Consider the following 22,305-nt stretch of genomic DNA (forward strand, 5'->3'; position numbering starts at 1 on the left):
GCACATAGACGGACACACACTCGCACATAGACGGACACACACTCGCACATAGACGGACACACACTCGCACATAGACGGACACACACTCGCACATAGACGGACACACACTCGCACATAGACGGACACACACTCGCACATAGACGGACACACACTCGCACATAGACGGACACACACTCGCACATAGACGGACACACACTCGCACATAGACGGACACACACTCGCACATAGACGGACACACACTCGCACAGAGACGGACGGACGGAGCTCATGGGGCTAGCTCCGTGCTAGCTGCCGCAGTGCTAGCGCACACGTTCTACCATTTGACCACATTCTAATTGCACACGTTGCGATTAGCAAATCGCGTTGATCACATCGCGATTTTAATCGCAAATGCAATGAATTGTTCAGCCCTACTAGAGGCTCAGGATGTGTCCTTCTTCTCGGGTACTCAGCCCAGCCCATTTGGAACCCCCCTCCAGAGAGCAGAGAACAGGAGATGCTGGGTTGGGCCTGTATAAATAGGGCTTCTGGGTAATGTGTGGTTAAAGAGTGGAGGCATGGTTCAGGCTGAGAAATAGATTTTCAAAGTTAGGGGCCAGGGGGGCCCCTACCTAAAAAATTTAGGGCGCTAAATTGTTTTAAACCTGGTTATTAGCATGTAAAACAATTGAAAGTACTTTTATCTGTTATTTGATATGAAGAGCACAAATACTGAATCATATAAACCAGAGATCATGATCTTTAAAACTGTTTAATTTAATATAATCATGTTTCTTATCAAATAAATACTGTTTACAGCATTTGACACAAGGAGATCTTGTGGAATATATAAAATCACAGCCTACAAAATAAACTACTAACATATATACATTATATATACATATATACATTATATACATATAAACATTGCCCCGATGCTAACAACTCAAAAGGGCCGGCCCCTTGGGGCCCTTGGATACTTCCACATTGACACAGCTTTTGTTGCAAACAACTTTAAAAAGACTGAATAGACTGAGTAGAGATTGACGCCGCCAACCTAGAAATCACTTTTGGGGCAAAGTTAGAGCGAGCATTTCCGAGTACAACCGAACAAGACCGAACGCAGCGGCCAATCAGATGCCCGCTTTCATCGAAATTAGATCACGGACACCGCTCGGCCAATGAGAAGCGGGAAGACTGTGAAGTAGCATGTCTGTCAAAACCAAACTTAAGCGATGAAAATGCCCCGAGATGCCCCCGGAGATTTGGCTGCTTACGGGCCCCGGGCCCCCGTCTATTTCGCGGCCTGTGGTTGCAGGAGGAGTAGGAGGTTGAGGCTTGTTCCAGCTCCTACTTTACAATGGAAGTGTAGTTTCCTAGTTGGGGAAAAAAGCCATCATATCCTTAAAACTTAAAGAGGGGAGGGATCGACTAAACCAGGGGGGCAATTATTTCCCTCTGAGGGCCATATTGGACTCCAGGCCTGTAGCGGAGGCCGGCCCGCCATCATTGGTGTGAAGAAGAAAAAAAATCCCAAAAATTAAATATCAAATAAAATATCACTTTTCTGTCAAATATAGGCTATTGAATCTATCATTTAATTCATTACACGTCATATTTATGAAAGATACAAGTGCAGACAGATGCCTGAGGGGGAAAAAATAAAAATATTACTTGGACAAGCTTGGCGGGCCAGATTGAAAGGCGCCGTAGTTTGCCCAACCCCGGACTAGACTGTGCCTCATAGAGACTATTTCTCTTCTGAATGTGTCGTTTATTCACCTCAATTATGTCCAAAAGAACGGAACAAATCCTCCCAAACTGAATCCACAAAGACACAAGAGGACATAAGACCATCTTTACACACAATGAGACACACACAAGACGACATAAGACCATCTTTACACACAATGAGACACACACAAGAGGACATAAGACCATCTTTACACACAATGAGACACACACAAGACGACATAAGACCATCTTTACACACAATGAGACACACACAAGACGACATAAGACCATCTTTACACACAATGAGACACACAGAAGACGACATAAGACCATCTTTACACACAATGAGACACACACAAGAGGACATAAGACCATCTTTACACACAATGAGACACACACAAGACGACATAAGACCATCTTTACACACAGAGACACACACAAGAGGACATAAGACCATCTTTACACACAATGAGACACACACAAGACGACATAAGACTATCTTTACACACAATGAGACACACACAAGAGGACATAAGACCATCTTTACACACAATGAGACACACACAAGACGACATAAGACCATCTTTACACACAATGAGACACACACAAGAGGACATAAGACCATCTTTACACACAATGAGACACACACAAGAGGACATAAGACCATCTTTACACACAATGAGACACACACAAGACGACATAAGACCATCTTTACACACAATGAGACACACACAAGACAACTAAACAAAGATGAGGAGAAGGATTAGATTCTGTAGCTGGACTTATTTATTTAAAGTGATAAACACATTTCAAATCGGTGATTTAATGCTAAATTATGGGGCTCATTACGATGGTCCAATATCAAGACTTAAAATCAAAGGTCATGTGACAGATCCACTGACTCTGGACAGAGGGGTCAGACAGGGCTGTGTCTGGTCTCTCCTCATGTTTGCTCTGGACAGAGGGGTCAGACAGGGCTGTGCCTGGTCTCTCCTCATGTTTGCTCTGGGCAGAGGGGTCAGACAGGGCTGTGCCTGGTCTCTCCTCATGTTTGCTCTGGACAGAGGGGTCAGACAGGGCTGTGCCTGGTCTCTCCTCCTATTTGCTCTGGGCAGAGGGGTCAGACAGGGCTGTGCCTGGTCTCTCCTCCTGTTTGCTCTGGGCAGAGGGGTCAGACAGGGCTGTGCCTGGTCTCTCCTCCTATTTGCTCTGGGCAGAGGGGTCAGACAGGGCTGTGCCTGGTCTCTCCTCATGTTTGCTCTGGACAGAGGGGTCAGACAGGGCTGTGCCTGGTCTCTCCTCATGTTTGCTCTGGACAGAGGGGTCAGACAGGGCTGTGCCTGGTCTCTCCTCATGTTTGCTCTGGACAGAGGGGTCAGACAGGGCTGTGCCTGGTCTCTCCTCCTATTTGCTCTGGGCAGAGGGGTCAGACAGGGCTGTGCCTGGTCTCTCCTCCTGTTTGCTCTGGGCAGAGGGGTCAGACAGGGCTGTGTCTGGTCTCTCCTCATGTTTGCTCTGGACAGAGGGGTCAGACAGGGCTGTGTCTGGTCTCTCCTCATGTTTGCTCTGGACAGAGGGGTCAGACAGGGCTGTGCCTGGTCTCTCCTCCTATTTGCTCTGGGCAGAGGGGTCAGACAGGGCTGTGTCTGGTCTCTCCTCATGTTTGCTCTGGACAGAGGGGTCAGACAGGGCTGTGCCTGGTCTCTCCTCATGTTTGCTCTGGACAGAGGGGTCAGACAGGGCTGTGCCTGGTCTCTCCTCCTATTTGCTCTGGGCAGAGGGGTCAGACAGGGCTGTGTCTGGTCTCTCCTCATGTTTTCTCTGGACAGAGGGGTCAGACAGGGCTGTGTCTGGTCTCTCCTCATGTTTGCTCTGGACAGAGGGGTCAGACATGGCTGTGCCTGGTCTCTCCTCCTATTTGCTCTGGGCAGAGGGGTCAGACAGGGCTGTGCCTGGTCTCTCCTCATGTTTGCTTTCTATTTGAAACATTGGCCCAGTTTATTACTCAATCAAAAACAATTTGTGGCGTTACAGTCGATGAGACAGAACAAAATGCTGCAGATGAAGTTCTTATGTATTTGACCAAACCAAATGTGATGTATTTCCTTCAGAAAATGAGTCTAATGTCTTAAGTCCTGACTCCTCTTTGCTCTGTCCAGGTCCAGATCCAGGTCTGGGTCTCATGGGCGGAGCAGAGACCGCAGCAGGGGGCGGAGCTACAGTAAAGGGGGCGGTGTTCGCAGTAAGAGTCGACGGAGCAGTCGATCGAGCTCCGGCGACTTCAGCGATCAAGATTCAGCGCAAAAAAACGTGCTCCAGCAGCCGACCAAGTCCATCCTGAAGAGACGCACTGACGCAGATGACTCTCCCTCTGTCAGGGTATGAAGACTGCACCTGACCCTTGACCCCGGACTTCACCCCGAACCTGACATCGAAACTGACCTGACCCCGGACCCGACCCCGGACCAAGTCCATGCTGAATACAGATGCAGAAAACTCTCCCTGTCAGGATACGAAAATGAGACCGAACTTTCATTTGTGACTTAGTAATAATAATACTGTAGTGTCTTGCTCCTCCCACTTTAAACAAAGCATAAGGGATCATCTCAAAATGGGTTGAAGCTGAAAAGATGTAATTTTTTTCGTCTCTCTCTGGACCCCCTCCCCCCCTCAAAAGACCAAAGACTGGCTTCACGTCAAATGTTAACGCGTTGATAAAACTATAGTAGCTTGATAGACCTGCTCACCTTTAGTCCCTGAACATCCTTTGGTCTGTTTATCAGTAGAAGTTATGAATTCTCCAAATAATGTTACTGCATGTTTGTTTACTCAATCCACATGGTCCCCGGCGCGGGGGCGGGTGCTCCCTCGCACGGGCCACTGCGCGCCGTGATCACAACGCACCGTGCGCATGGGCCGCGCACCGCCGTGCTCCCCCGTACGCACCCGCGTACTCCGCGCACGCACCCGCCGCCTAATGTTGGCCTAATGCTCGTTGCTGAGAGTTTTTTAGCTTTTCAAAACAATGACTGCCACAACCATGTATTGAAGCTTCAAAGCAACAAAAAGACGAAATGTAGGCCCCGCCCCCCCCAAGACGAAAAATATTACGTCTTTTCAGCTTCAACATATTTTGAGATGATCCCTAAGTCTGTTACAGTAATAAAGTTCATTACACTTCATGAATAATATATTTGTGTTCCAGAGCCTGGACTCTCCACGTCTTGCTCCTGGGCCCTCAGACTCCGTCACGAGGATGGCAGATCAGCTGGTCGCGGCAGTGCGTGGGCTGCAGCCATCGGCCGTGGCGGCCATGTTGGCTCAGCTGAAGGCGGACCCTCAGATGGGGGAGGCGGAGTTTCGGCAGATCGTGGCTCTGCTGGAATCTCGGACCGGAGCGAATCGACAAGACGATGCCAAACCCTCTGCCAAACGCCCGGACGACATTGATGACGAGGAGCTGTTCCTGTACGGGGACTCTGATCCTCCGCCCACAGGCCAGGCCCCTGAGCAGCCAATGAGGAGCCAGGATCTGTACGGAGACATGAGCGAGGACGACCTGTACGGCGACCTGCAGCCACCCACCACAGGGCACGACCGGTAAGGCATCTGAAACACTGCCACTTTCACAGGAAGTGTAAATGATCCTCTCCCCGATGCAGGTACTCCCAGCTGCCTCCGGGCACAGAGCCGCTCGAGCCGGGGGAACGTCAGGCCCTGGAGGAGTACGAGAAGGTTCAGGACTTGCTGCAGACCATTGGCCTCGACCTCAACGTGTCCGACATCTCTAAGATGGCTGCCAGGACCAAGGAGCGTCTCCAGGGAAACCGACCGCCCAAGTCCCCGCCTCGGCAACGCCATTACTCGTCCTCCGGCAGCTCCAGGTACGAGAGGCCCTCTGACCCTCCATAGGTCAAATCCTCCAGAGAAGGTGATGATCTGGACAGGTCACCTCAGTGGCACCGGCTGAAGGACGGGACAGTAATAACTTTTATTGAATCAGTTTGAGCTTTTAGTTTGGCTTTTTTAGTGTTTTCTTTACAAACAAACATTGACCACATCATGATATGAAACACAAGCAGACGTCAACTAAACATAAATGGAAACATAATTATGCTACACTTAAAATAAAAGTCCCACTTGGTCCAAAGTCGGTCAAATTTGTCCATTTCCAAATGAAGTCTGAATGTCTGATGTCTGTTCCTCTCTGTCCAGTCCTTGGTCGTCGATGTTTGTCATCCATTTCTTTGTGATGGACTTTTTTACTGCCGCCAAAAGTACATTCCAAAGTATCCATGTATTGTGTCCGTGGCAGGAGGTTTGAGGCCCAAGTTCATTGTTCTAAAGTTCAGATTTCACAGTTAGAATTTCCCTGTGAATAATACACAATTTGACCCGGTGTTAAGAAAAAACGTGACACATTTTTCCAAAGGAATTCCCTCAGGTCAGTTCTATTTGATAAAAAACCTTTGGTCATAAAACTTTACCAGTTTAAGATTGTAACATCTGTGTTTAGTTTGTTTAGCTCCTTCCATGTTGTAAGAACAGATTTGACCCAGGGATTCTTCACTTCCTCCAAACGACCACAGACCTGTAGCTGACGTAGTAGTCATGATGTCATTGGAGCGCCCGGTCCTCCCCAACCTCAAGTCCTTCATCTCCCCCCTGCTGGACCCCCTGCAGGACCCCCCTCATGGACCCCCTGCAGGATCCCCTCATGGACCCCCTCCAGGACCCCCCTGCAGGATCCCCTCATGGACTCCCTGCAGGACCCCCCTCATGGACCCCCTGCAGGATCCCCTCATGGACCCCCTGCAGGACCCCCCTGCAGGATCCCCTCATGGACCCCCTCATGGACCCCCTGATGGACCCCCCTCATGGACCCCCTGCAGGATCCCCTCATGGACCCCCTGCAGGACCCCCCTGCTGGACCCCCTGCAGGATCCCCTCATGGACCCCCTGCAGGATCTCCTCATGGACCCCCTGCAGGACCCCCCTGCAGGATCCCCTCATGGACCCCCTCATGGACCCCCTGATGGACCCCCCCTCATGGACCCCCTGCTGGACCCCCTCATGGACCACCTGATGGACACCCCCTGATGGACCCCCTGATGGATCCCCCCTGATGGACCCCCTGATGGACCGGACCCCCTGATGGACCCCCTGATGGACCCCCCCTGATGGAGCGCCCCCCCGATGGCCCCCCTGATGGAGCGCCCCCCTGATGGACCCCCCTGATGGACCCCCCTGATGGAGCGCCCTCCTGATGGACCCCCTGATGGAGCGCCCCCCTGATGGACCCCCTGATGGACCCCCTGATGGACCCCCCCTGATGGAGCGCCCCCCTGATGGACCCCCCCTGATGGAGCGCCCCCCCGATGGCCCCCCTGATGGAGCGCCCCCCTGATGGACCCCCCCTGATGGACCCCCCTGATGGAGCGCCCTCCTGATGGACCCCCTGATGGAGCGCCCCCCTGATGGACCCCCTGATGGACCCCCTGATGGAGCGCCCCCCTGATGGACCCCCTGATGGACCCCCCCTGATGGAGCGCCCCCCTGATGGACCCCCCTGATGGACCCCCCCTGATGGACCCCCCCCCCGATGGACCCCCTGATGGATCCCCCCTGATGGACCCCCTGATGGACCGGACCCCCTGATGGACCCCCCCTGATGGAGCGCCCCCCTGATAGACCCCCCTGATAGACCCCCCTGATGGACCCCCCCTGATGGACCCCCTGATGGATCCCCCCTGATGGACCCCCTGATGGACCGGACCCCCTGATGGACCCCCTGATGGACCCCCCCTGATGGAGCGCCCCCCTGATGGACCCCCCTGATGGACCCCCCCGATGGACCCCCTGATGGACCCCCTGATGGACCCCCTGATGGATCCCCCCTGATGGACCGGACCCCCTGATGGACCCCCCTGATGGAGCGCCCCCCTGATGGACCCCCTGATGGACCGGACCCCCTGATGGACCCCCTGATGGACCCCCCTGATGGAGCGCCCCCCTGATGGAGCGCCCCCCTGATGGACCCCCTGATGGACCGGACCCCCTGATGGACCCCCTGATGGACCCCCCTGATGGAGCGCCCCCCTGATGGACCCCCCTGATGGACCCCCCCTGATGGACCCCCCCCCGATGGACCCCCCCCGATGGACCCCCTGATGGACCCCCCCTGATGGACCCCCCCCTGATGGACCCCCTGATGGACCCCCTGATGGATCCCCCCTGATGGACCCCCTGATGGATCCCCCCTGATGGACCCCCTGATGGACCCCCTGATGGATCCCCCCTGATGGACCCCCTGATGGATCCCCCCTGATGGATCCCCCTGATGGACCCCCTGATGGATCCCCCCTGATGGACCCCCTGATGGATCCCCCCTGATGGATCCCCTGATGGACCCCCTGATGGATCCCCCCTGATGGACCCCCTGATGGATCCCCCCTGATGGACCCCCTGATGGACCCCCTGATGGACCCCCTGATGGATCCCCCCTGATGGATCCCCCTGATGGATCCCCCCTGATGGACCCCCTGATGGACCCCCTGATGGATCCCCCCTGATGGACCCCCTGATGGACCCCCTGATGGATCCCCCCTGATGGACCCTCTGATGGATCCCCCCTGATGGACCCCCTGATGGACCCCCTGATGGATCCCCCCTGATGGACCCCCTGATGGATCCCCCCTGATGGACCCCCTGATGGACCCCCTGATGGATCCCCCCTGATGGACCCCCTGATGGACCCCCCCCGATGGACCCCCCCCGATGGACCCCCTGATGGACCCCCTGATGGACCCCCTGATGGATCCCCCCTGATGGACCCCCTGATGGACCGGACCCCCTGATGGACCCCCCTGATGGAGCGCCCCCCTGATGGACCCCCTGATGGACCGGACCCCCTGATGGACCCCCTGATGGACCCCCCTGATGGATCCCCCCTGATGGACCCCCTGATGGATCCCCCCTGATGGACCCCCTGATGGACCCCCCCTGATGGACCCCCTGATGGACCCCCCTGATGGATCCCCCCTGATGGACCCCCTGATGGATCCCCCCTGATGGACCCCCTGATGGACCCCCCCCGATGGACCCCCTGATGGACCCCCTGATGGACCCCCTGATGGATCCCCCCTGATGGACCCCCTGATGGACCGGACCCCCTGATGGACCCCCCTGATGGAGCGCCCCCCTGATGGACCCCCTGATGGACCGGACCCCCTGATGGACCCCCTGATGGACCCCCCTGATGGATCCCCCCTGATGGACCCCCTGATGGATCCCCCCTGATGGACCCCCTGATGGACCCCCCCTGATGGAGCGCCACGTTTCTAGTTTGTTAATTGTTCAGAGACAATGGCAATAAACCCGACTCTGATTAAGACGACCTTTGGTCCAACGTTCAAATGAAATGATGCATTTCACTTTCAGCTTCTTCCATCCGAGCAAACCAGTCTCAGTCCCACAGTCTCTCGTCTCAGTCCCACAGTCTCGTCTCAGTCCCACAGTCTCGTCTCAGTCCCACAGTCTCTCGTCTCAGTCCCACAGTCTCTCGTCTCAGTCCCACAGTCTCGTCTCAGTCCCACAGTCTCTCGTCTCAGTCCCACAGTCTCTCGTCTCAGTCCCACAGTCTCGTCTCAGTCCCACAGTCTCTCGTCTCAGTCCCACAGTCTCTCGTCTCAGTCCCACAGTCTCTCGTCTCAGTCCCACAGTCTCGTCTCAGTCCCACAGTCTCTCGTCTCAGTCCCACAGTCTCGTCTCAGTCCCACAGTCTCTCGTCTCAGTCCCACAGTCTCTCGTCTCAGTCCCACAGTCTCTCGTCTCAGTCCCACAGTCTCGTCTCAGTCCCACAGTCTCTCGTCTCAGTCCCACAGTCTCTCGTCTCAGTCCCACAGTCTCTCGTCTCAGTCCCACAGTCTCGTCTCAGTCCCACAGTCTCGTCTCAGACCTGGCCTTGTGTTTGATTATGAAACAATTGAATCAACTTCATTTCTCTCCAACATCAGATCTGGGAGCAGCAGCCGGAGTCGCAGTCGCAGCTACAGCCCCAAACGAACCCGAGGGCAGTCCCTGGACCGGTCCAGGGACCGGTCCAGGGACCAGACCCAAGATCAGTCCAGGGACCAGTCTCTGTCCGCTCCTGAAGCTGTGCCGGCTGTAGCCCCTCCTCCTCATCCAGCAATGACCCTGTCCTACCCCCCTGCTCAGGTGAGACCACGCCTTACTGTTAGATTCAAGTTTAGACTCTTCTGTCAGAATATAGCTGCACAAAGCCTCTGTCCACGAGCTGGTGTCTTCACTGTCCTCTGTCCACGAGCTGGTGTCTTCTCTGTCCTCTGTCCACGAGCTGGTGTCTTCTCTGTCCACGAGCTGGTGTCTTCTCTGTCCACGAGCTGGTGTCTTCTCTGTCCAACTCAGGCTGAGAAATAGATTTTCAAAGTTAGGGGCCTCCCAACATTTTCCGGGGTCCACAAGCGCGCGTGGCATCGCGGCGTCATAAGAACAAGATAAATGTGTTTTAAACCTGGTTATTGGCGTGTAAAACAATTTGTTATTTGATATGAAATACTGAATCATATAAACCAGAGATCATGATCTTTAAAACCGTTTCATTCAATATAATCATGTTTCTTATCAAATAAATACTGTTTACAGCATGTGACACAAGGAGATCTTGTGGAATATATAAAATCACAGCCTACAAAATAAACAACTCATATATACATTGCCCCGAAAATTAGAGCGGCCATTTCCGAGGACACGTGAACGCAACACGAACGCAGCGGCCAATCAGATGCCCACTTTCATCGATACTACATCACGGAGACCGCTCGGCCAATGAGAAGCGAGAAGACGTGCGATGTGGGCGTGTCTGTCAAAACCAAACTTAAGCGATGAAAATGCCCCGAATATGGACAAATTACTAGTTAAATCTTGATTTTTTTTTTTGAGGAGGGGCACGGCGGGCCCCCTCCTATTTCAAACCACGGGCCCGCCGGAGATTCAACTGCTTGCAGGCCCCGGGCCCCCGTCTATTTTGCTGCCTGCAACTCTGCCATTAGCAGAGCGTAATATCGCACGTTGTCAGAGCTTTTGGCCGATATAGTTAGGAAAGTAATTATTTGAAAACCCAGGGTTCAGATGAAGGATTTTCACGTTAATTTTGTTCAAATTTGTACAGCAATTTGATAATTGCATAGCAAAACATGAAAGTGACTAACAATCAATATTTTCCACTGACATAACACGATAATTTATTTCAAATGTATTTGTAAACATTCTATTTAAAAAAAAAAAAAACTTAACTAATTAACTTTTAATCACTTTAAACTTTTTTTTTTTTTAAATAAAACAGAAAACTTGCAAACAAAATTAGTTGTTGAACAAATTAATCAACACAAAGTCAGATGGTCTTATTTACAACTTTCTTCCACATCAAAAATCAGATGACTATTCTCAAGAGTCTCATTTACATATTAATTGTCATTACACACACTTAGGCGCTGGTACAGCTGGCAGCCCGGTGTAAACGCTCTCTCTTCTTTCTCACACTTATTGTGCTTTATTTCCTATATTTTGTAAATATAGTTAGTATATTTTTTCTATTTTACTGTACGATAGGGACACGCGCTGGAATAGTTTTTTAATTCAACTGTTTTTGACTTTTTTCGGCTGGATTTGAGCGTTTTTCGTTGCGTTCGTTGTGTTGTTGTGACGTGAGCTAGCTCCGAGCGAGCCCACCAGCCCCCCCCCCCCCCGCGCCCTCCGGCCGCGCTAAAGTACGGCGTGTCGTCGGTACACGTTTATATACACGTTTATATGAAAGAGGAACTTCACCAACGATCGGGACACGCACTGGAATCGCTTTAAATTAACTTGTTTTGACTTTATTCGGCTGGATTGAGTGTTTTCGTCGTGTCGTTGCGATGTGTCTTGGCTCTGAGTCCCCCGGCCCCGCCCCCCGGCTCCGGCCCCGCCCCCCGGCCGGCGCCGTACCGCGTTTACACAAAGGAGGAACTCATGAAACTGCGGAGAACAGTCGTCTTACCCGGAGATCGTCACGTTATCCCGTCGCAATACTGACCTAACCTAATACTGATGTGCAATTCTGTCATATGTGCAATTACTGTGAAATTCATGTGCAATCTATGTGCTGTCGTGACACATATTCATGTGCAATTACTGTTGGGATCACATGCAATGGTATTTATGTATTTATTTGTCTATGGGAGTTTTTATTTATTTGTAGGAGATCTTCTACTGAAAGTGTTTTTCAGACTTCCTATAAGTGATCTGTTCTTCTGGATCTACCTCTGTATCTACCTGCGTTGCACCAATGAAATTTCCCCATGTGGGACAATAAAGGAATATCTTATCTCTTATCTTATCTTAATACATATGTATTAAGCTTCTGATGGAAAAATAAAGGTTGCTGTGGTGTCCATCGTGGTGTATTTTATGTGTTATTCAAATTGTACCGCTCTATTTGACGTTCCATACCATTTTTCGTTTTTGCTATTTGATGACGGTCCCTAAGTACTCGGCTCCGGCTGCACATTCGGAGCCGTGTGATTCGCTGCGCCCAAAGTACGCATCTGATTTTTAAAGACGAGGTTGTAGTAACTTGGCAGTGTAAATATGAATATTTTGGCTGTGAATGATCTGAAAAGACTTTTGCGTTTAGGAGCTATTGACCTCGGAAGTCTGAATCTGTGACGCTAACTTTACCGCACTGTGGCTCCTCCCACTTTCAGACTCGTGATCTGAGACAGCAGCGGGACTCGTCATGTCCACACAGTGTCCTACATTGACGTTATTGACGATCGATTGACGAGTAATCAGTACTTTTAGGCGCTTTGGTGATACAATTTAACACACATTTTTGTATTGCAAAAGCTGCGATACAAACACACGTTTTTCTGACGAATGCATCGCATTTGAGAGAAATTGCGTCGCATTTTGCGATGCAATACCGCTTATTCTGAACCCTGAAACCCTTTTGATTTAGCAAGTTCTCCCAGAAATGGTGCATTTCCACTGGGAGAGCCAGGAAGCCAGAAATGATTGAGACCAATCATTTCTGGCTTCCTGGCTCTCCCAGTGGAAATGCACCACATGACTTCCTCCCATGACTCCACCCACCCAGCTTCAGACAGGCCTTGGACATGTGCTGAGTCTGACTTAAAGTATGACAGCTTTTTATCATTTGATCATTTTGACTTCATTTGGTGTTATACCTGTGGTGGCAGGCTGAGAAATAGATTTTCAAAGTTAGGGGCCCCCAAGCAATTTCAGGGGCCCACAAGCGCGCGTGGCATCGCAGCGTCATAAGAACAAGATAAATGTGTTGTTTTAAACCTGGTTATTAGCATGTAAAACAATTTAAAGTACTTTTATCTGTTATTTGATATGAAGAGCACAAATACTGAATCATATAAACCATGATCTTTCAATACTTTTTAATTTAATATAATCATGTTTCTTGGATACAAAATAAATACTGTTTACAGCATTTGACACAAGGAGATCTTGTGGAATATATGAAATCACGTCCTACAAAATAAACTACTAACATATATACATTGTACCTGTAAATAAGAGTGTTCTATTTTGTTTTTATTCGGTTTACTTACCTGCTAATAGTATTACCTAGTCTTGTGCTAGCTATTTTTACTTTATTTTATTTTTATTTTATTCTAGTGTCATTATTTTATTTATTATCTTATTTTTATCTTTATCCTTATATTTTTATTATCTATTTATTTTATTTCCCCCCCTCCATTCCCTATTAATACCCTGTTACCACCCACCTGTCCGCCGGCGAGCATTTTCTATATCTCAAATATACTCTTACATCATCACTTTTATTTCCGTGGTCAATACCATAAGTTATACATCATTTTAAAGAGTATTTTCTCAACAAAACGAATGTCATTGATTTACATAGAATAATTTGCCCCAAGAAGCAATTGCCAATAGTTTGTGAGAAAGTCTCAACTTTTACAAACGCATGTCCTGTTTGTGTTTATAATGGACGAAACGGCTTTAATTCTGTTCATCCTTGTGCTCAGTCTGTCCATAAGGAACCATTGAAAAACAATATACACTTGTATTTTTACTGAAGTTTTCTGATTTCGAGATATTGTCAAGTAAACAAACTTTTCTTTGTTTCTCGCCGGACGAGAATGCGCTTGTCCGGCGCATTTCTCCGTCCATAACAAATGACCTGTTTGACCTATAAGATAATGTTGGGTATCCTTCTGTTCTTCAGACTGTTTCCTACAGAATGAGACCATCCACACATTTTTCTGTCCACGGGTTTGTTTGCTTCAGCCTCCGGAGGAAAAAATGCGCCGCTTGCGACGCACATGGATTAGTCTGTTTACATCTAAATAGTGCTGCATGTGAGTGACGTAGAAGTATTTGATTGACATATTATTCTAGCCAATAAGAATAGCTTTAGAAAGAGGGGCGGGACAAAGGGCTTATTGACACAGAATCTTCTGTATTCTCGTGCGTAAGGCAGGATTTTGCGCATAACGTTTTCTGATTTTATTAGCCTTTTGGACGTGCATTTTGTTAGATATATGTATTATTATACCAATATAAAAATATATATATATATATATTTTTTTTAACCTCTATATGGGAAATTCATGGGTAAACTCATATTTACACATTTTCACATATATTGTTTTTAGCAGTTATAATGGGTATTAGTGGCCTACAAAACATCAAAATGTATGTTTTATGATCATAGAGGAGCTAAAATTGATTGTAATAAAACAGTTTGGCACAGTTGGCACATATTTGGATCACTTGAATATACTTTTTGATACAAAAAGGTCAACAGCACCAAAATGCCTGTTCCTAGAGATCTGAAACTGTACACAGTTGTTGTCAACAAGATAAACATCATGTGCAGTGAACAGCATAAACACACAATGAAGTATGTCATGCTCAGGACCATTACAAATGGACAATATTCAGGCGAGACTAAAAAAGGATGTTTTGTTTATGTTTGGGCCTCTGTAGTGTAAGTTCTGAAGCCCTGACAGTGTGACATGTGCACATCTGCAGAAACTAGAAGGTCTAAGCTTTCTAATGATGCATCACACTTGCATGTGGAACATAAGATCCTCTTTTAATAAGCAATGACATGTGGGTCCAACCATTGTGCACAGGGCCAAAATAGGTGGATGGGAACAGGTTAGCGCTCTTGCCTCCCAAGAAGGAGATCATGGGTTCGATTCCCGGACCAGACCAACATCGCATGATCTCTCTGGGTGGAGTCTGCATGTCCTCCCCGTGTTACCGTGGGTTCTCTCCGGGTTCTCCGGCTCCTCCCACCGTCCAAAGACATGCATGTGTTAGGCAAAATTGGTGACTCTAAATTGGCCCTAGTGAATGAATGTGAGCGTGAACTGTCTGTAATGTCCATGTCTCTGTGTTGGCCCTGTGACGAGTTGGCCACTGTCCAGGGTGTACCCCGCCTAAGGCCCGAAGTCACTGGGATAGGCTCCAGTCACCCGCGACCCCGAAAGGGAACAAGCGGTAGAAAATGGATGGATAACAGGTTTTAAGATAGGAGAGGAGTTTTTGTTAAGAGTTTTTGGTTTTGTTCATAAGAGTTCTATTAAGAGTGTGTTTTTGAAACTTCCTATAATCTGTCCTTTCCTCCTGTTTCTACTGCAGTGTAACAACGAAATTTCCCCTTGTGTGATATTAAAGGATTATCTTATCTTATCTTACATTGCCCCGAAAATTAGACCGGGCATTTCCGAGGACACGTGAACGCAACACGAACGCAGCGGCCAATCAGATGCCCGCTTTCATCGATATTACATCACGGAGACCACTCGGCCAATGAGAAGCGTGTCTGTCAAAACCAAACTTAAGCGATGAAAATGCCCCGAATATGGCCAAATTATTTTTTTTGAGGAGGGGCACGGCGGGCCCCCTCCTATTTCAAACCGCGGGCCCGCCGGAGATTCAACTGCTTGCGGGCCCCGGGCCCCCGTTTATTTCGCAGCCTGGGTGGTAGTTGGAGTGTGATTGATTGATGGGTGGACAGGGTCTTTACGCCGCTAACGGAGAGAGGTGGACTTTATAAAGACTGACATGTCTTTGACAGACTTGCTGCTGATTTTCTCAGGCGTTCAGATACTTATTTGCAGCAATAACATACAAATTATTCAAAATTCATACGTGGGAGAACTTCTACTTCATATGCTGCTGCTGCTGCTGCTGCTGCTGCTGCTGCTGCTGCTGCTGCTGCTGCTGCTGCTACTACTACTGCTACTACTTCTACTACTGTTGCTGACTGTGAGCTCCTGACATTATTTTTAGGTGCAGATGATGCCTCAGTTTGCTCCGCCTGGGTACCCTCCACAGTACGGGAACTACATGGGGTACCCCCCTCCCCCACAGTGGCCCCCCATGTACCCCCCGCCCGCCATGAGTACCTCTGTGCCCTACAGCCTCTACCCAGGTGAGTAACCCTGCAAGCCCCTCAGTGAAACGCCTGTTCTAAGGCTGTTCCTCGTCACTAACGCCTGCTCTAAGGCTGTTCCTCGTTACAAACGCCTGTTCTAACACTGTTCCTCGTCACTAACGCCTGTTCTAAGGCTGGTCCTCGTTACAAACGCCTGTTCTAACACTGTTCCTCGTCACTAATGCCTGTTCTAACACTGTTCCTTGTCACTAACGCCTGTTCTAAGGCTGTTCCTCGTCACCAACGCCTGCTCTAAGGCTTTTCCTCGTTACAAACGCCTGTTCTAACACTGTTCCTCGTCACTAACGCCTGTTCTAACGCTGTTCCTCGTCACTAACGCCTGTTCTAAGACTTTTCCTCGTCACCAACGCCTGCTCTAAGGCTGTTCCTCGTTACAAACGCCTGTTCTAACACTGTTCCTCGTCACTAACGCCTGTTCTAAGGCTGTTCCTCGTCACTAACGCCTGTTCTAAGGCTGTTCCTCGTCACTAACGCCTGTTCTAAGGCTGTTCCTCGTCACTAACGCCTGTTCTAAGGCTGTTCCTCGTCACTAACGCCTGTTCTAACACTGTTCCTCGTTTCAAACGCCTGTTCTAAGGCTGGTCCTCGTTACAAACGCCTGTTCTAAGGCTGGTCCTCGTTACAAACGCCTGTTCTAACACTGTTCCTCGTCACTAACGCCTGTTCTAAGGCTTTTTCTCGTTACAAACGCCTGTTCTAACACTGTTCCTCGTTACAAACGCCTGTTCTAAGGCTGTTCCTCGTCACCAACGCCTGTTCTAAGGCTTTTCCTCGTCACCAACGCCTGCTCTAAGGCTGTTCCTCGTCGCAATGCCTGTTCTAACACTGTTCCTCGTCACTAACGCCTGTTCTAAGGCTTTTTCTCGTTACAAACGCCTGTTCTAACACTGTTCCTCGTCGCAATGCCTGTTCTAACACTGTTCCTCGTCACTAAAGCCTGTTCTAACACTGTTCCTCGTCACTAACGCCTGTTCTAACACTGTTCCTCGTCACTAACGCCTGTTCTAAGGCTGTTCCTCGTCACTAACGCCTGTTCTAAGGCTGTTCCTCGTCACTAACGCCTGTTCTAACACTGTTCTCGTCTCTAACGCCTGTTCTAAGGCTGTTCCTCGTCACTAACGCCTGTTCTAACACTGTTCCTTGTCACTAACGCCTGTTCTAACACTGTTCCTTGTCACTAACGCCTGTTCTAAGGCTGTTCCTCGTCACTAACGCCTGTTCTAACACTGTTCCTTGTCACTAACGCCTGTTCTAACACTGTTCCTCGTCACTAACGCCTGTTCTAACACTGTTCCTTGTCACTAACGCCTGTTCTAACACTGTTCCTTGTCACTAACGCCTGTTCTAACACTGTTCCTTGTCACTAACGCCTGTTCTAACACTGTTCCTCGACACTAACGCCTGTTCTAACACTGTTCCTCGTCACTAACGCCTGTTCTAACACTGTTCCTCGTCACTAACGCCTGTTCTAACACTGTTCCTCGTCACTAACGCCTGTTCTAAGGCTGGTCTTCGTTACAAACGCCTGTTCTAACACTGTTCCTCGTCACCAACGCCTGTTCTAAGGCTTTTCCTCGTTACAAACGCCTGCTCTAAGGCTGTTCCTCGTTACAAACGCCTGTTCTAACACTGTTCCTCGTCACTAATGCCTGTTCTAAGGCTGGTCTTCGTTACAAACGCCTGTTCTAACACTGTTCCTCGTCACTAACGCCTGTTCTAAGGCTTTTCCTCGTCACCAACGCCTGCTCTAAGGCTGTTCCTCGTTACAAACGCCTGTTCTAACACTGTTCCTCGTCACCAACGCCTGTTCTAAGGCTTTTCCTCGTTACAAACGCCTGTTCTAACACTGTTCCTCGTCACCAACGCCTGTTCTAAGGCTTTTCCTCGTTACAAACGCCTGTTCTAACACTGTTCCTCGTCACTAAAGCCTGTTCTAACACTGTTCCTCGTCACCAACGCCTGTTCTAAGGCTTTTCCTCGTCACCAACGCCTGCTCTAAGGCTGTTCCTCGTTACAAACGCCTGTTCTAACACTGTTCCTTGTCACTAACGCCTGTTCTAAGACTTTTCCTCGTCACCAACGCCTGTTCTAAGGCTGTTCCTCGTTACAAACGCCTGTTCTAACACTGTTCCTCGTCACTAACGCCTGTTCTAAGGCTGTTCCTCGTCACTAACGCCTGTTCTAAGGCTGTTCCTCGTCACTAACGCCTGTTCTAAGGCTGTTCCTCGTCACTAACGCCTGTTCTAAGGCTGTTCCTCGTCACTAACGCCTGTTCTAAGGCTGTTCCTCGTCACTAACGCCTGTTCTAAGGCTGTTCCTCGTCACTAACGCCTGTTCTAAGGCTGTTCCTCGTCACTAACGCCTGTTCTAAGGCTGTTCCTCGTCACTAACGCCTGTTCTAACACTGTTCCTCCTCACAAACGCCTGTTCTAACACTCTTCCTCGTCACAAACGCCTGTTCTAAGGCTGTTCTTCGTCACTAACGCCTGTTCTAACACTGTTCCTCGTCACTAACGCCTGTTCTAACACTGTTCCTCGTCACTAACGCCTGTTCTAAGGCTGTTCCTCGTCACTAACGCCTGTTCTAAGGCTGTTCCTCGTCACTAACGCCTGTTCTAACACTGTTCCTCGTCACTAACGCCTGTTCTAAGGCTGTTCCTCGTCACTAACGCCTGTTCTAACACTGTTCCTCGTCACTAACGCCTGTTCTAACACTGTTCCTCGTCACTAACGCCTGTTCTAAGGCTGTTCCTCGTCACTAACGCCTGTTCTAAGGCTGTTCCTCGTCACTAACGCCTGTTCTAAGGCTGTTCCTCGTCACTAACGCCTGTTCTAACACTGTTCCTTGTCACTAACGCCTGTTCTAAGGCTGTTCCTCGTCACCAACGCCTGCTCTAAGGCTGTTCCTCGTCACCAACGCCTGCTCTAAGGCTGTTCCTCGTTACAAACGCCTGTTCTAACACTGTTCCTCGTCACTAATGCCTGTTCTAAGGCTGGTCCTCGTTACAAACGCCTGTTCTAACACTGTTCCTCGTCACTAACGCCTGTTCTAAGGCTTTTCCTCGTCACCAACGCCTGATCTAAGGCTGTTCCTCGTTACAAACGCCTGTTCTAACACTGTTCCTCGTCACCAACGCCTGTTTTAAGGCTTTTCCTCGTTACAAACGCCTGTTCTAACACTGTTCCTCGTCACTAACGCCTGTTCTAACACTGTTCCTCGTCACTAAAGCCTGTTCCAACACTGTTCCTCATCACTAACGCCTGTTCTAAGGCTTTTCCTCGTCACCAACGCCTGCTCTAAGGCTGTTCCTCGTTACAAACGCCTGTTCTAACACTGTTCCTCGTCACTAACGCCTGTTCTAAGACTTTTCCTCGTCACCAACGCCTGCTCTAAGGCTGTTCCTCGTTACAAACCCCTGTTCTAACACTGTTCCTCGTCACTAACGCCTGTTCTAAGGCTGTTCCTCGTCACTAACGCCTGTTCTAAGGCTGTTCCTCGTCACCAACGCCTGTTCTAAGGCTGTTCCTCGTCACTAACGCCTGTTCTAAGGCTGGTCTTCGTTACAAACGCCTGTTCTAACACTGTTCCTCGTCACCAACGCCTGTTCTAAGGCTTTTCCTCGTTACAAACGCCTGCTCTAAGGCTGTTCCTCGTTACAAACGCCTGTTCTAACACTGTTCCTCGTCACTAACGCCTGTTCTAAGGCTTTTCCTCGTCACCAACGCCTGCTCTAAGGCTGTTCCTCGTTACAAACGCCTGTTCTAACACTGTTCCTCGTCACTAATGCCTGTTCTAAGGCTGGTCTTCGTTACAAACGCCTGTTCTAACACTGTTCCTCGTCACTAACGCCTGTTCTAAGGCTTTTCCTCGTCACCAACGCCTGCTCTAAGGCTGTTCCTCGTTACAAACGCCTGTTCTAACACTGTTCCTCGTCACCAACGCCTGTTCTAAGGCTTTTCCTCGTTACAAACGCCTGTTCTAACACTGTTCCTCGTCACCAACGCCTGTTCTAAGGCTTTTCCTCGTTACAAACGCCTGTTCTAACACTGTTCCTCGTCACTAAAGCCTGTTCTAACACTGTTCCTCGTCACCAACGCCTGTTCTAAGGCTTTTCCTCGTCACCAACGCCTGCTCTAAGGCTGTTCCTCGTTACAAACGCCTGTTCTAACACTGTTCCTTGTCACTAACGCCTGTTCTAAGGCTTTTCCTCGTTACAAACGCCTGTTCTAACACTGTTCCTCGTCACTAAAGCCTGTTCTAACACTGTTCCTCGTCACCAACGCCTGTTCTAAGGCTTTTCCTCGTCACTAACGCCTGTTCTAAGGCTGTTCCTCGTCACTAACGCCTGTTCTAAGGCTGTTCCTCGTCACTAACGCCTGTTCTAACACTGTTCCTCGTCACCAACGCCTGTTCTAAGGCTTTTCCTCGTTACAAACGCCTGTTCTAACACTGTTCCTCGTCACCAACGCCTGTTCTAAGGCTTTTCCTCGTTACAAACGCCTGTTCTAACACTGTTCCTCGTCACTAAAGCCTGTTCTAACACTGTTCCTCGTCACCAACGCCTGTTCTAAGGCTTTTCCTCGTCACCAACGCCTGCTCTAAGGCTGTTCCTCGTTACAAACGCCTGTTCTAACACTGTTCCTTGTCACTAACGCCTGTTCTAAGGCTTTTCCTCGTTACAAACGCCTGTTCTAACACTGTTCCTCGTCACTAAAGCCTGTTCTAACACTGTTCCTCGTCACCAACGCCTGTTCTAAGGCTTTTCCTCGTCACCAACGCCTGCTCTAAGGCTGTTCCTCGTTACAAACGCCTGTTCTAACACTGTTCCTTGTCACTAACGCCTGTTCTAAGACTTTTCCTCGTCACCAACGCCTGTTCTAAGGCTGTTCCTCGTTACAAACGCCTGTTCTAACACTGTTCCTCGTCACTAACGCCTGTTCTAAGGCTGTTCCTCGTCACTAACGCCTGTTCTAAGGCTGTTCCTCGTCACTAACGCCTGTTCTAAGGCTGTTCCTCGTCACTAACGCCTGTTCTAAGGCTGTTCCTCGTCACTAACGCCTGTTCTAAGGCTGTTCCTCGTCACTAACGCCTGTTCTAAGGCTGTTCCTCGTCACTAACGCCTGTTCTAAGGCTGTTCCTCGTCACTAACGCCTGTTCTAAGGCTGTTCCTCGTCACTAACGCCTGTTCTAACACTGTTCCTCCTCACAAACGACTGTTCTAACACTCTTCCTCGTCACAAACGCCTGTTCTAAGGCTGTTCTTCGTCACTAACGCCTGTTCTAACACTGTTCCTCGTCACTAACGCCTGTTCTAACACTGTTCCTCGTCACTAACGCCTGTTCTAAGGCTGTTCCTCGTCACTAACGCCTGTTCTAAGGCTGTTCCTCGTCACTAACGCCTGTTTTAACACTGTTCCTCGTCACTAACGCCTGTTCTAAGGCTGTTCCTCGTCACTAACGCCTGTTCTAACACTGTTCCTCGTCACTAACGCCTGTTCTAACACTGTTCCTCGTCACTAACGCCTGTTCTAAGGCTGTTCCTCGTCACTAACGCCTGTTCTAAGGCTGTTCCTCGTCACTAACGCCTGTTCTAAGGCTGTTCCTCGTCACTAACGCCTGTTCTAACACTGTTCCTTGTCACTAACGCCTGTTCTAAGGCTGTTCCTCGTCACCAACGCCTGCTCTAAGGCTGTTCCTCGTCACCAACGCCTGCTCTAAGGCTGTTCCTCGTTACAAACGCCTGTTCTAACACTGTTCCTCGTCACTAATGCCTGTTCTAAGGCTGGTCCTCGTTACAAACGCCTGTTCTAACACTGTTCCTCGTCACTAACGCCTGTTCTAAGGCTTTTCCTCGTCACCAACGCCTGATCTAAGGCTGTTCCTCGTTACAAACGCCTGTTCTAACACTGTTCCTCGTCACCAACGCCTGTTTTAAGGCTTTTCCTCGTTACAAACGCCTGTTCTAACACTGTTCCTCGTCACTAACGCCTGTTCTAACACTGTTCCTCGTCACTAAAGCCTGTTCCAACACTGTTCCTCATCACTAACGCCTGTTCTAAGGCTTTTC

The 22,305-nt window shown here is 49.6% G+C and overlaps 1 protein-coding gene across 1 annotated transcript in view; it reads left to right on the forward strand.

Annotated features, from left to right (window-relative positions):
* Positions 1 to 22,305, forward strand: part of znf318 (zinc finger protein 318) — a 63,256-nt gene that overhangs the window by 7,085 nt on the left and 33,866 nt on the right. Inside the window, exons 4-8 of the mRNA XM_072436490.1 lie at positions 3,873 to 4,092; positions 4,919 to 5,313; positions 5,376 to 5,597; positions 9,729 to 9,930; positions 16,072 to 16,213. Of these exons, the coding sequence (XP_072292591.1) occupies positions 3,873 to 4,092; positions 4,919 to 5,313; positions 5,376 to 5,597; positions 9,729 to 9,930; positions 16,072 to 16,213 (1,181 nt within the window). The remainder of the gene's footprint in view (positions 1 to 3,872; positions 4,093 to 4,918; positions 5,314 to 5,375; positions 5,598 to 9,728; positions 9,931 to 16,071; positions 16,214 to 22,305) is intronic.

The sequence above is a fragment of the Eucyclogobius newberryi genome, unplaced genomic scaffold (assembly GCF_026437365.1).
Source record: "Eucyclogobius newberryi isolate DKJ021-1_F unplaced genomic scaffold, fEucNew1.0.hap1 SCAF_8, whole genome shotgun sequence".
Taxonomy (NCBI): domain Eukaryota; kingdom Metazoa; phylum Chordata; class Actinopteri; order Gobiiformes; family Gobiidae; genus Eucyclogobius; species Eucyclogobius newberryi.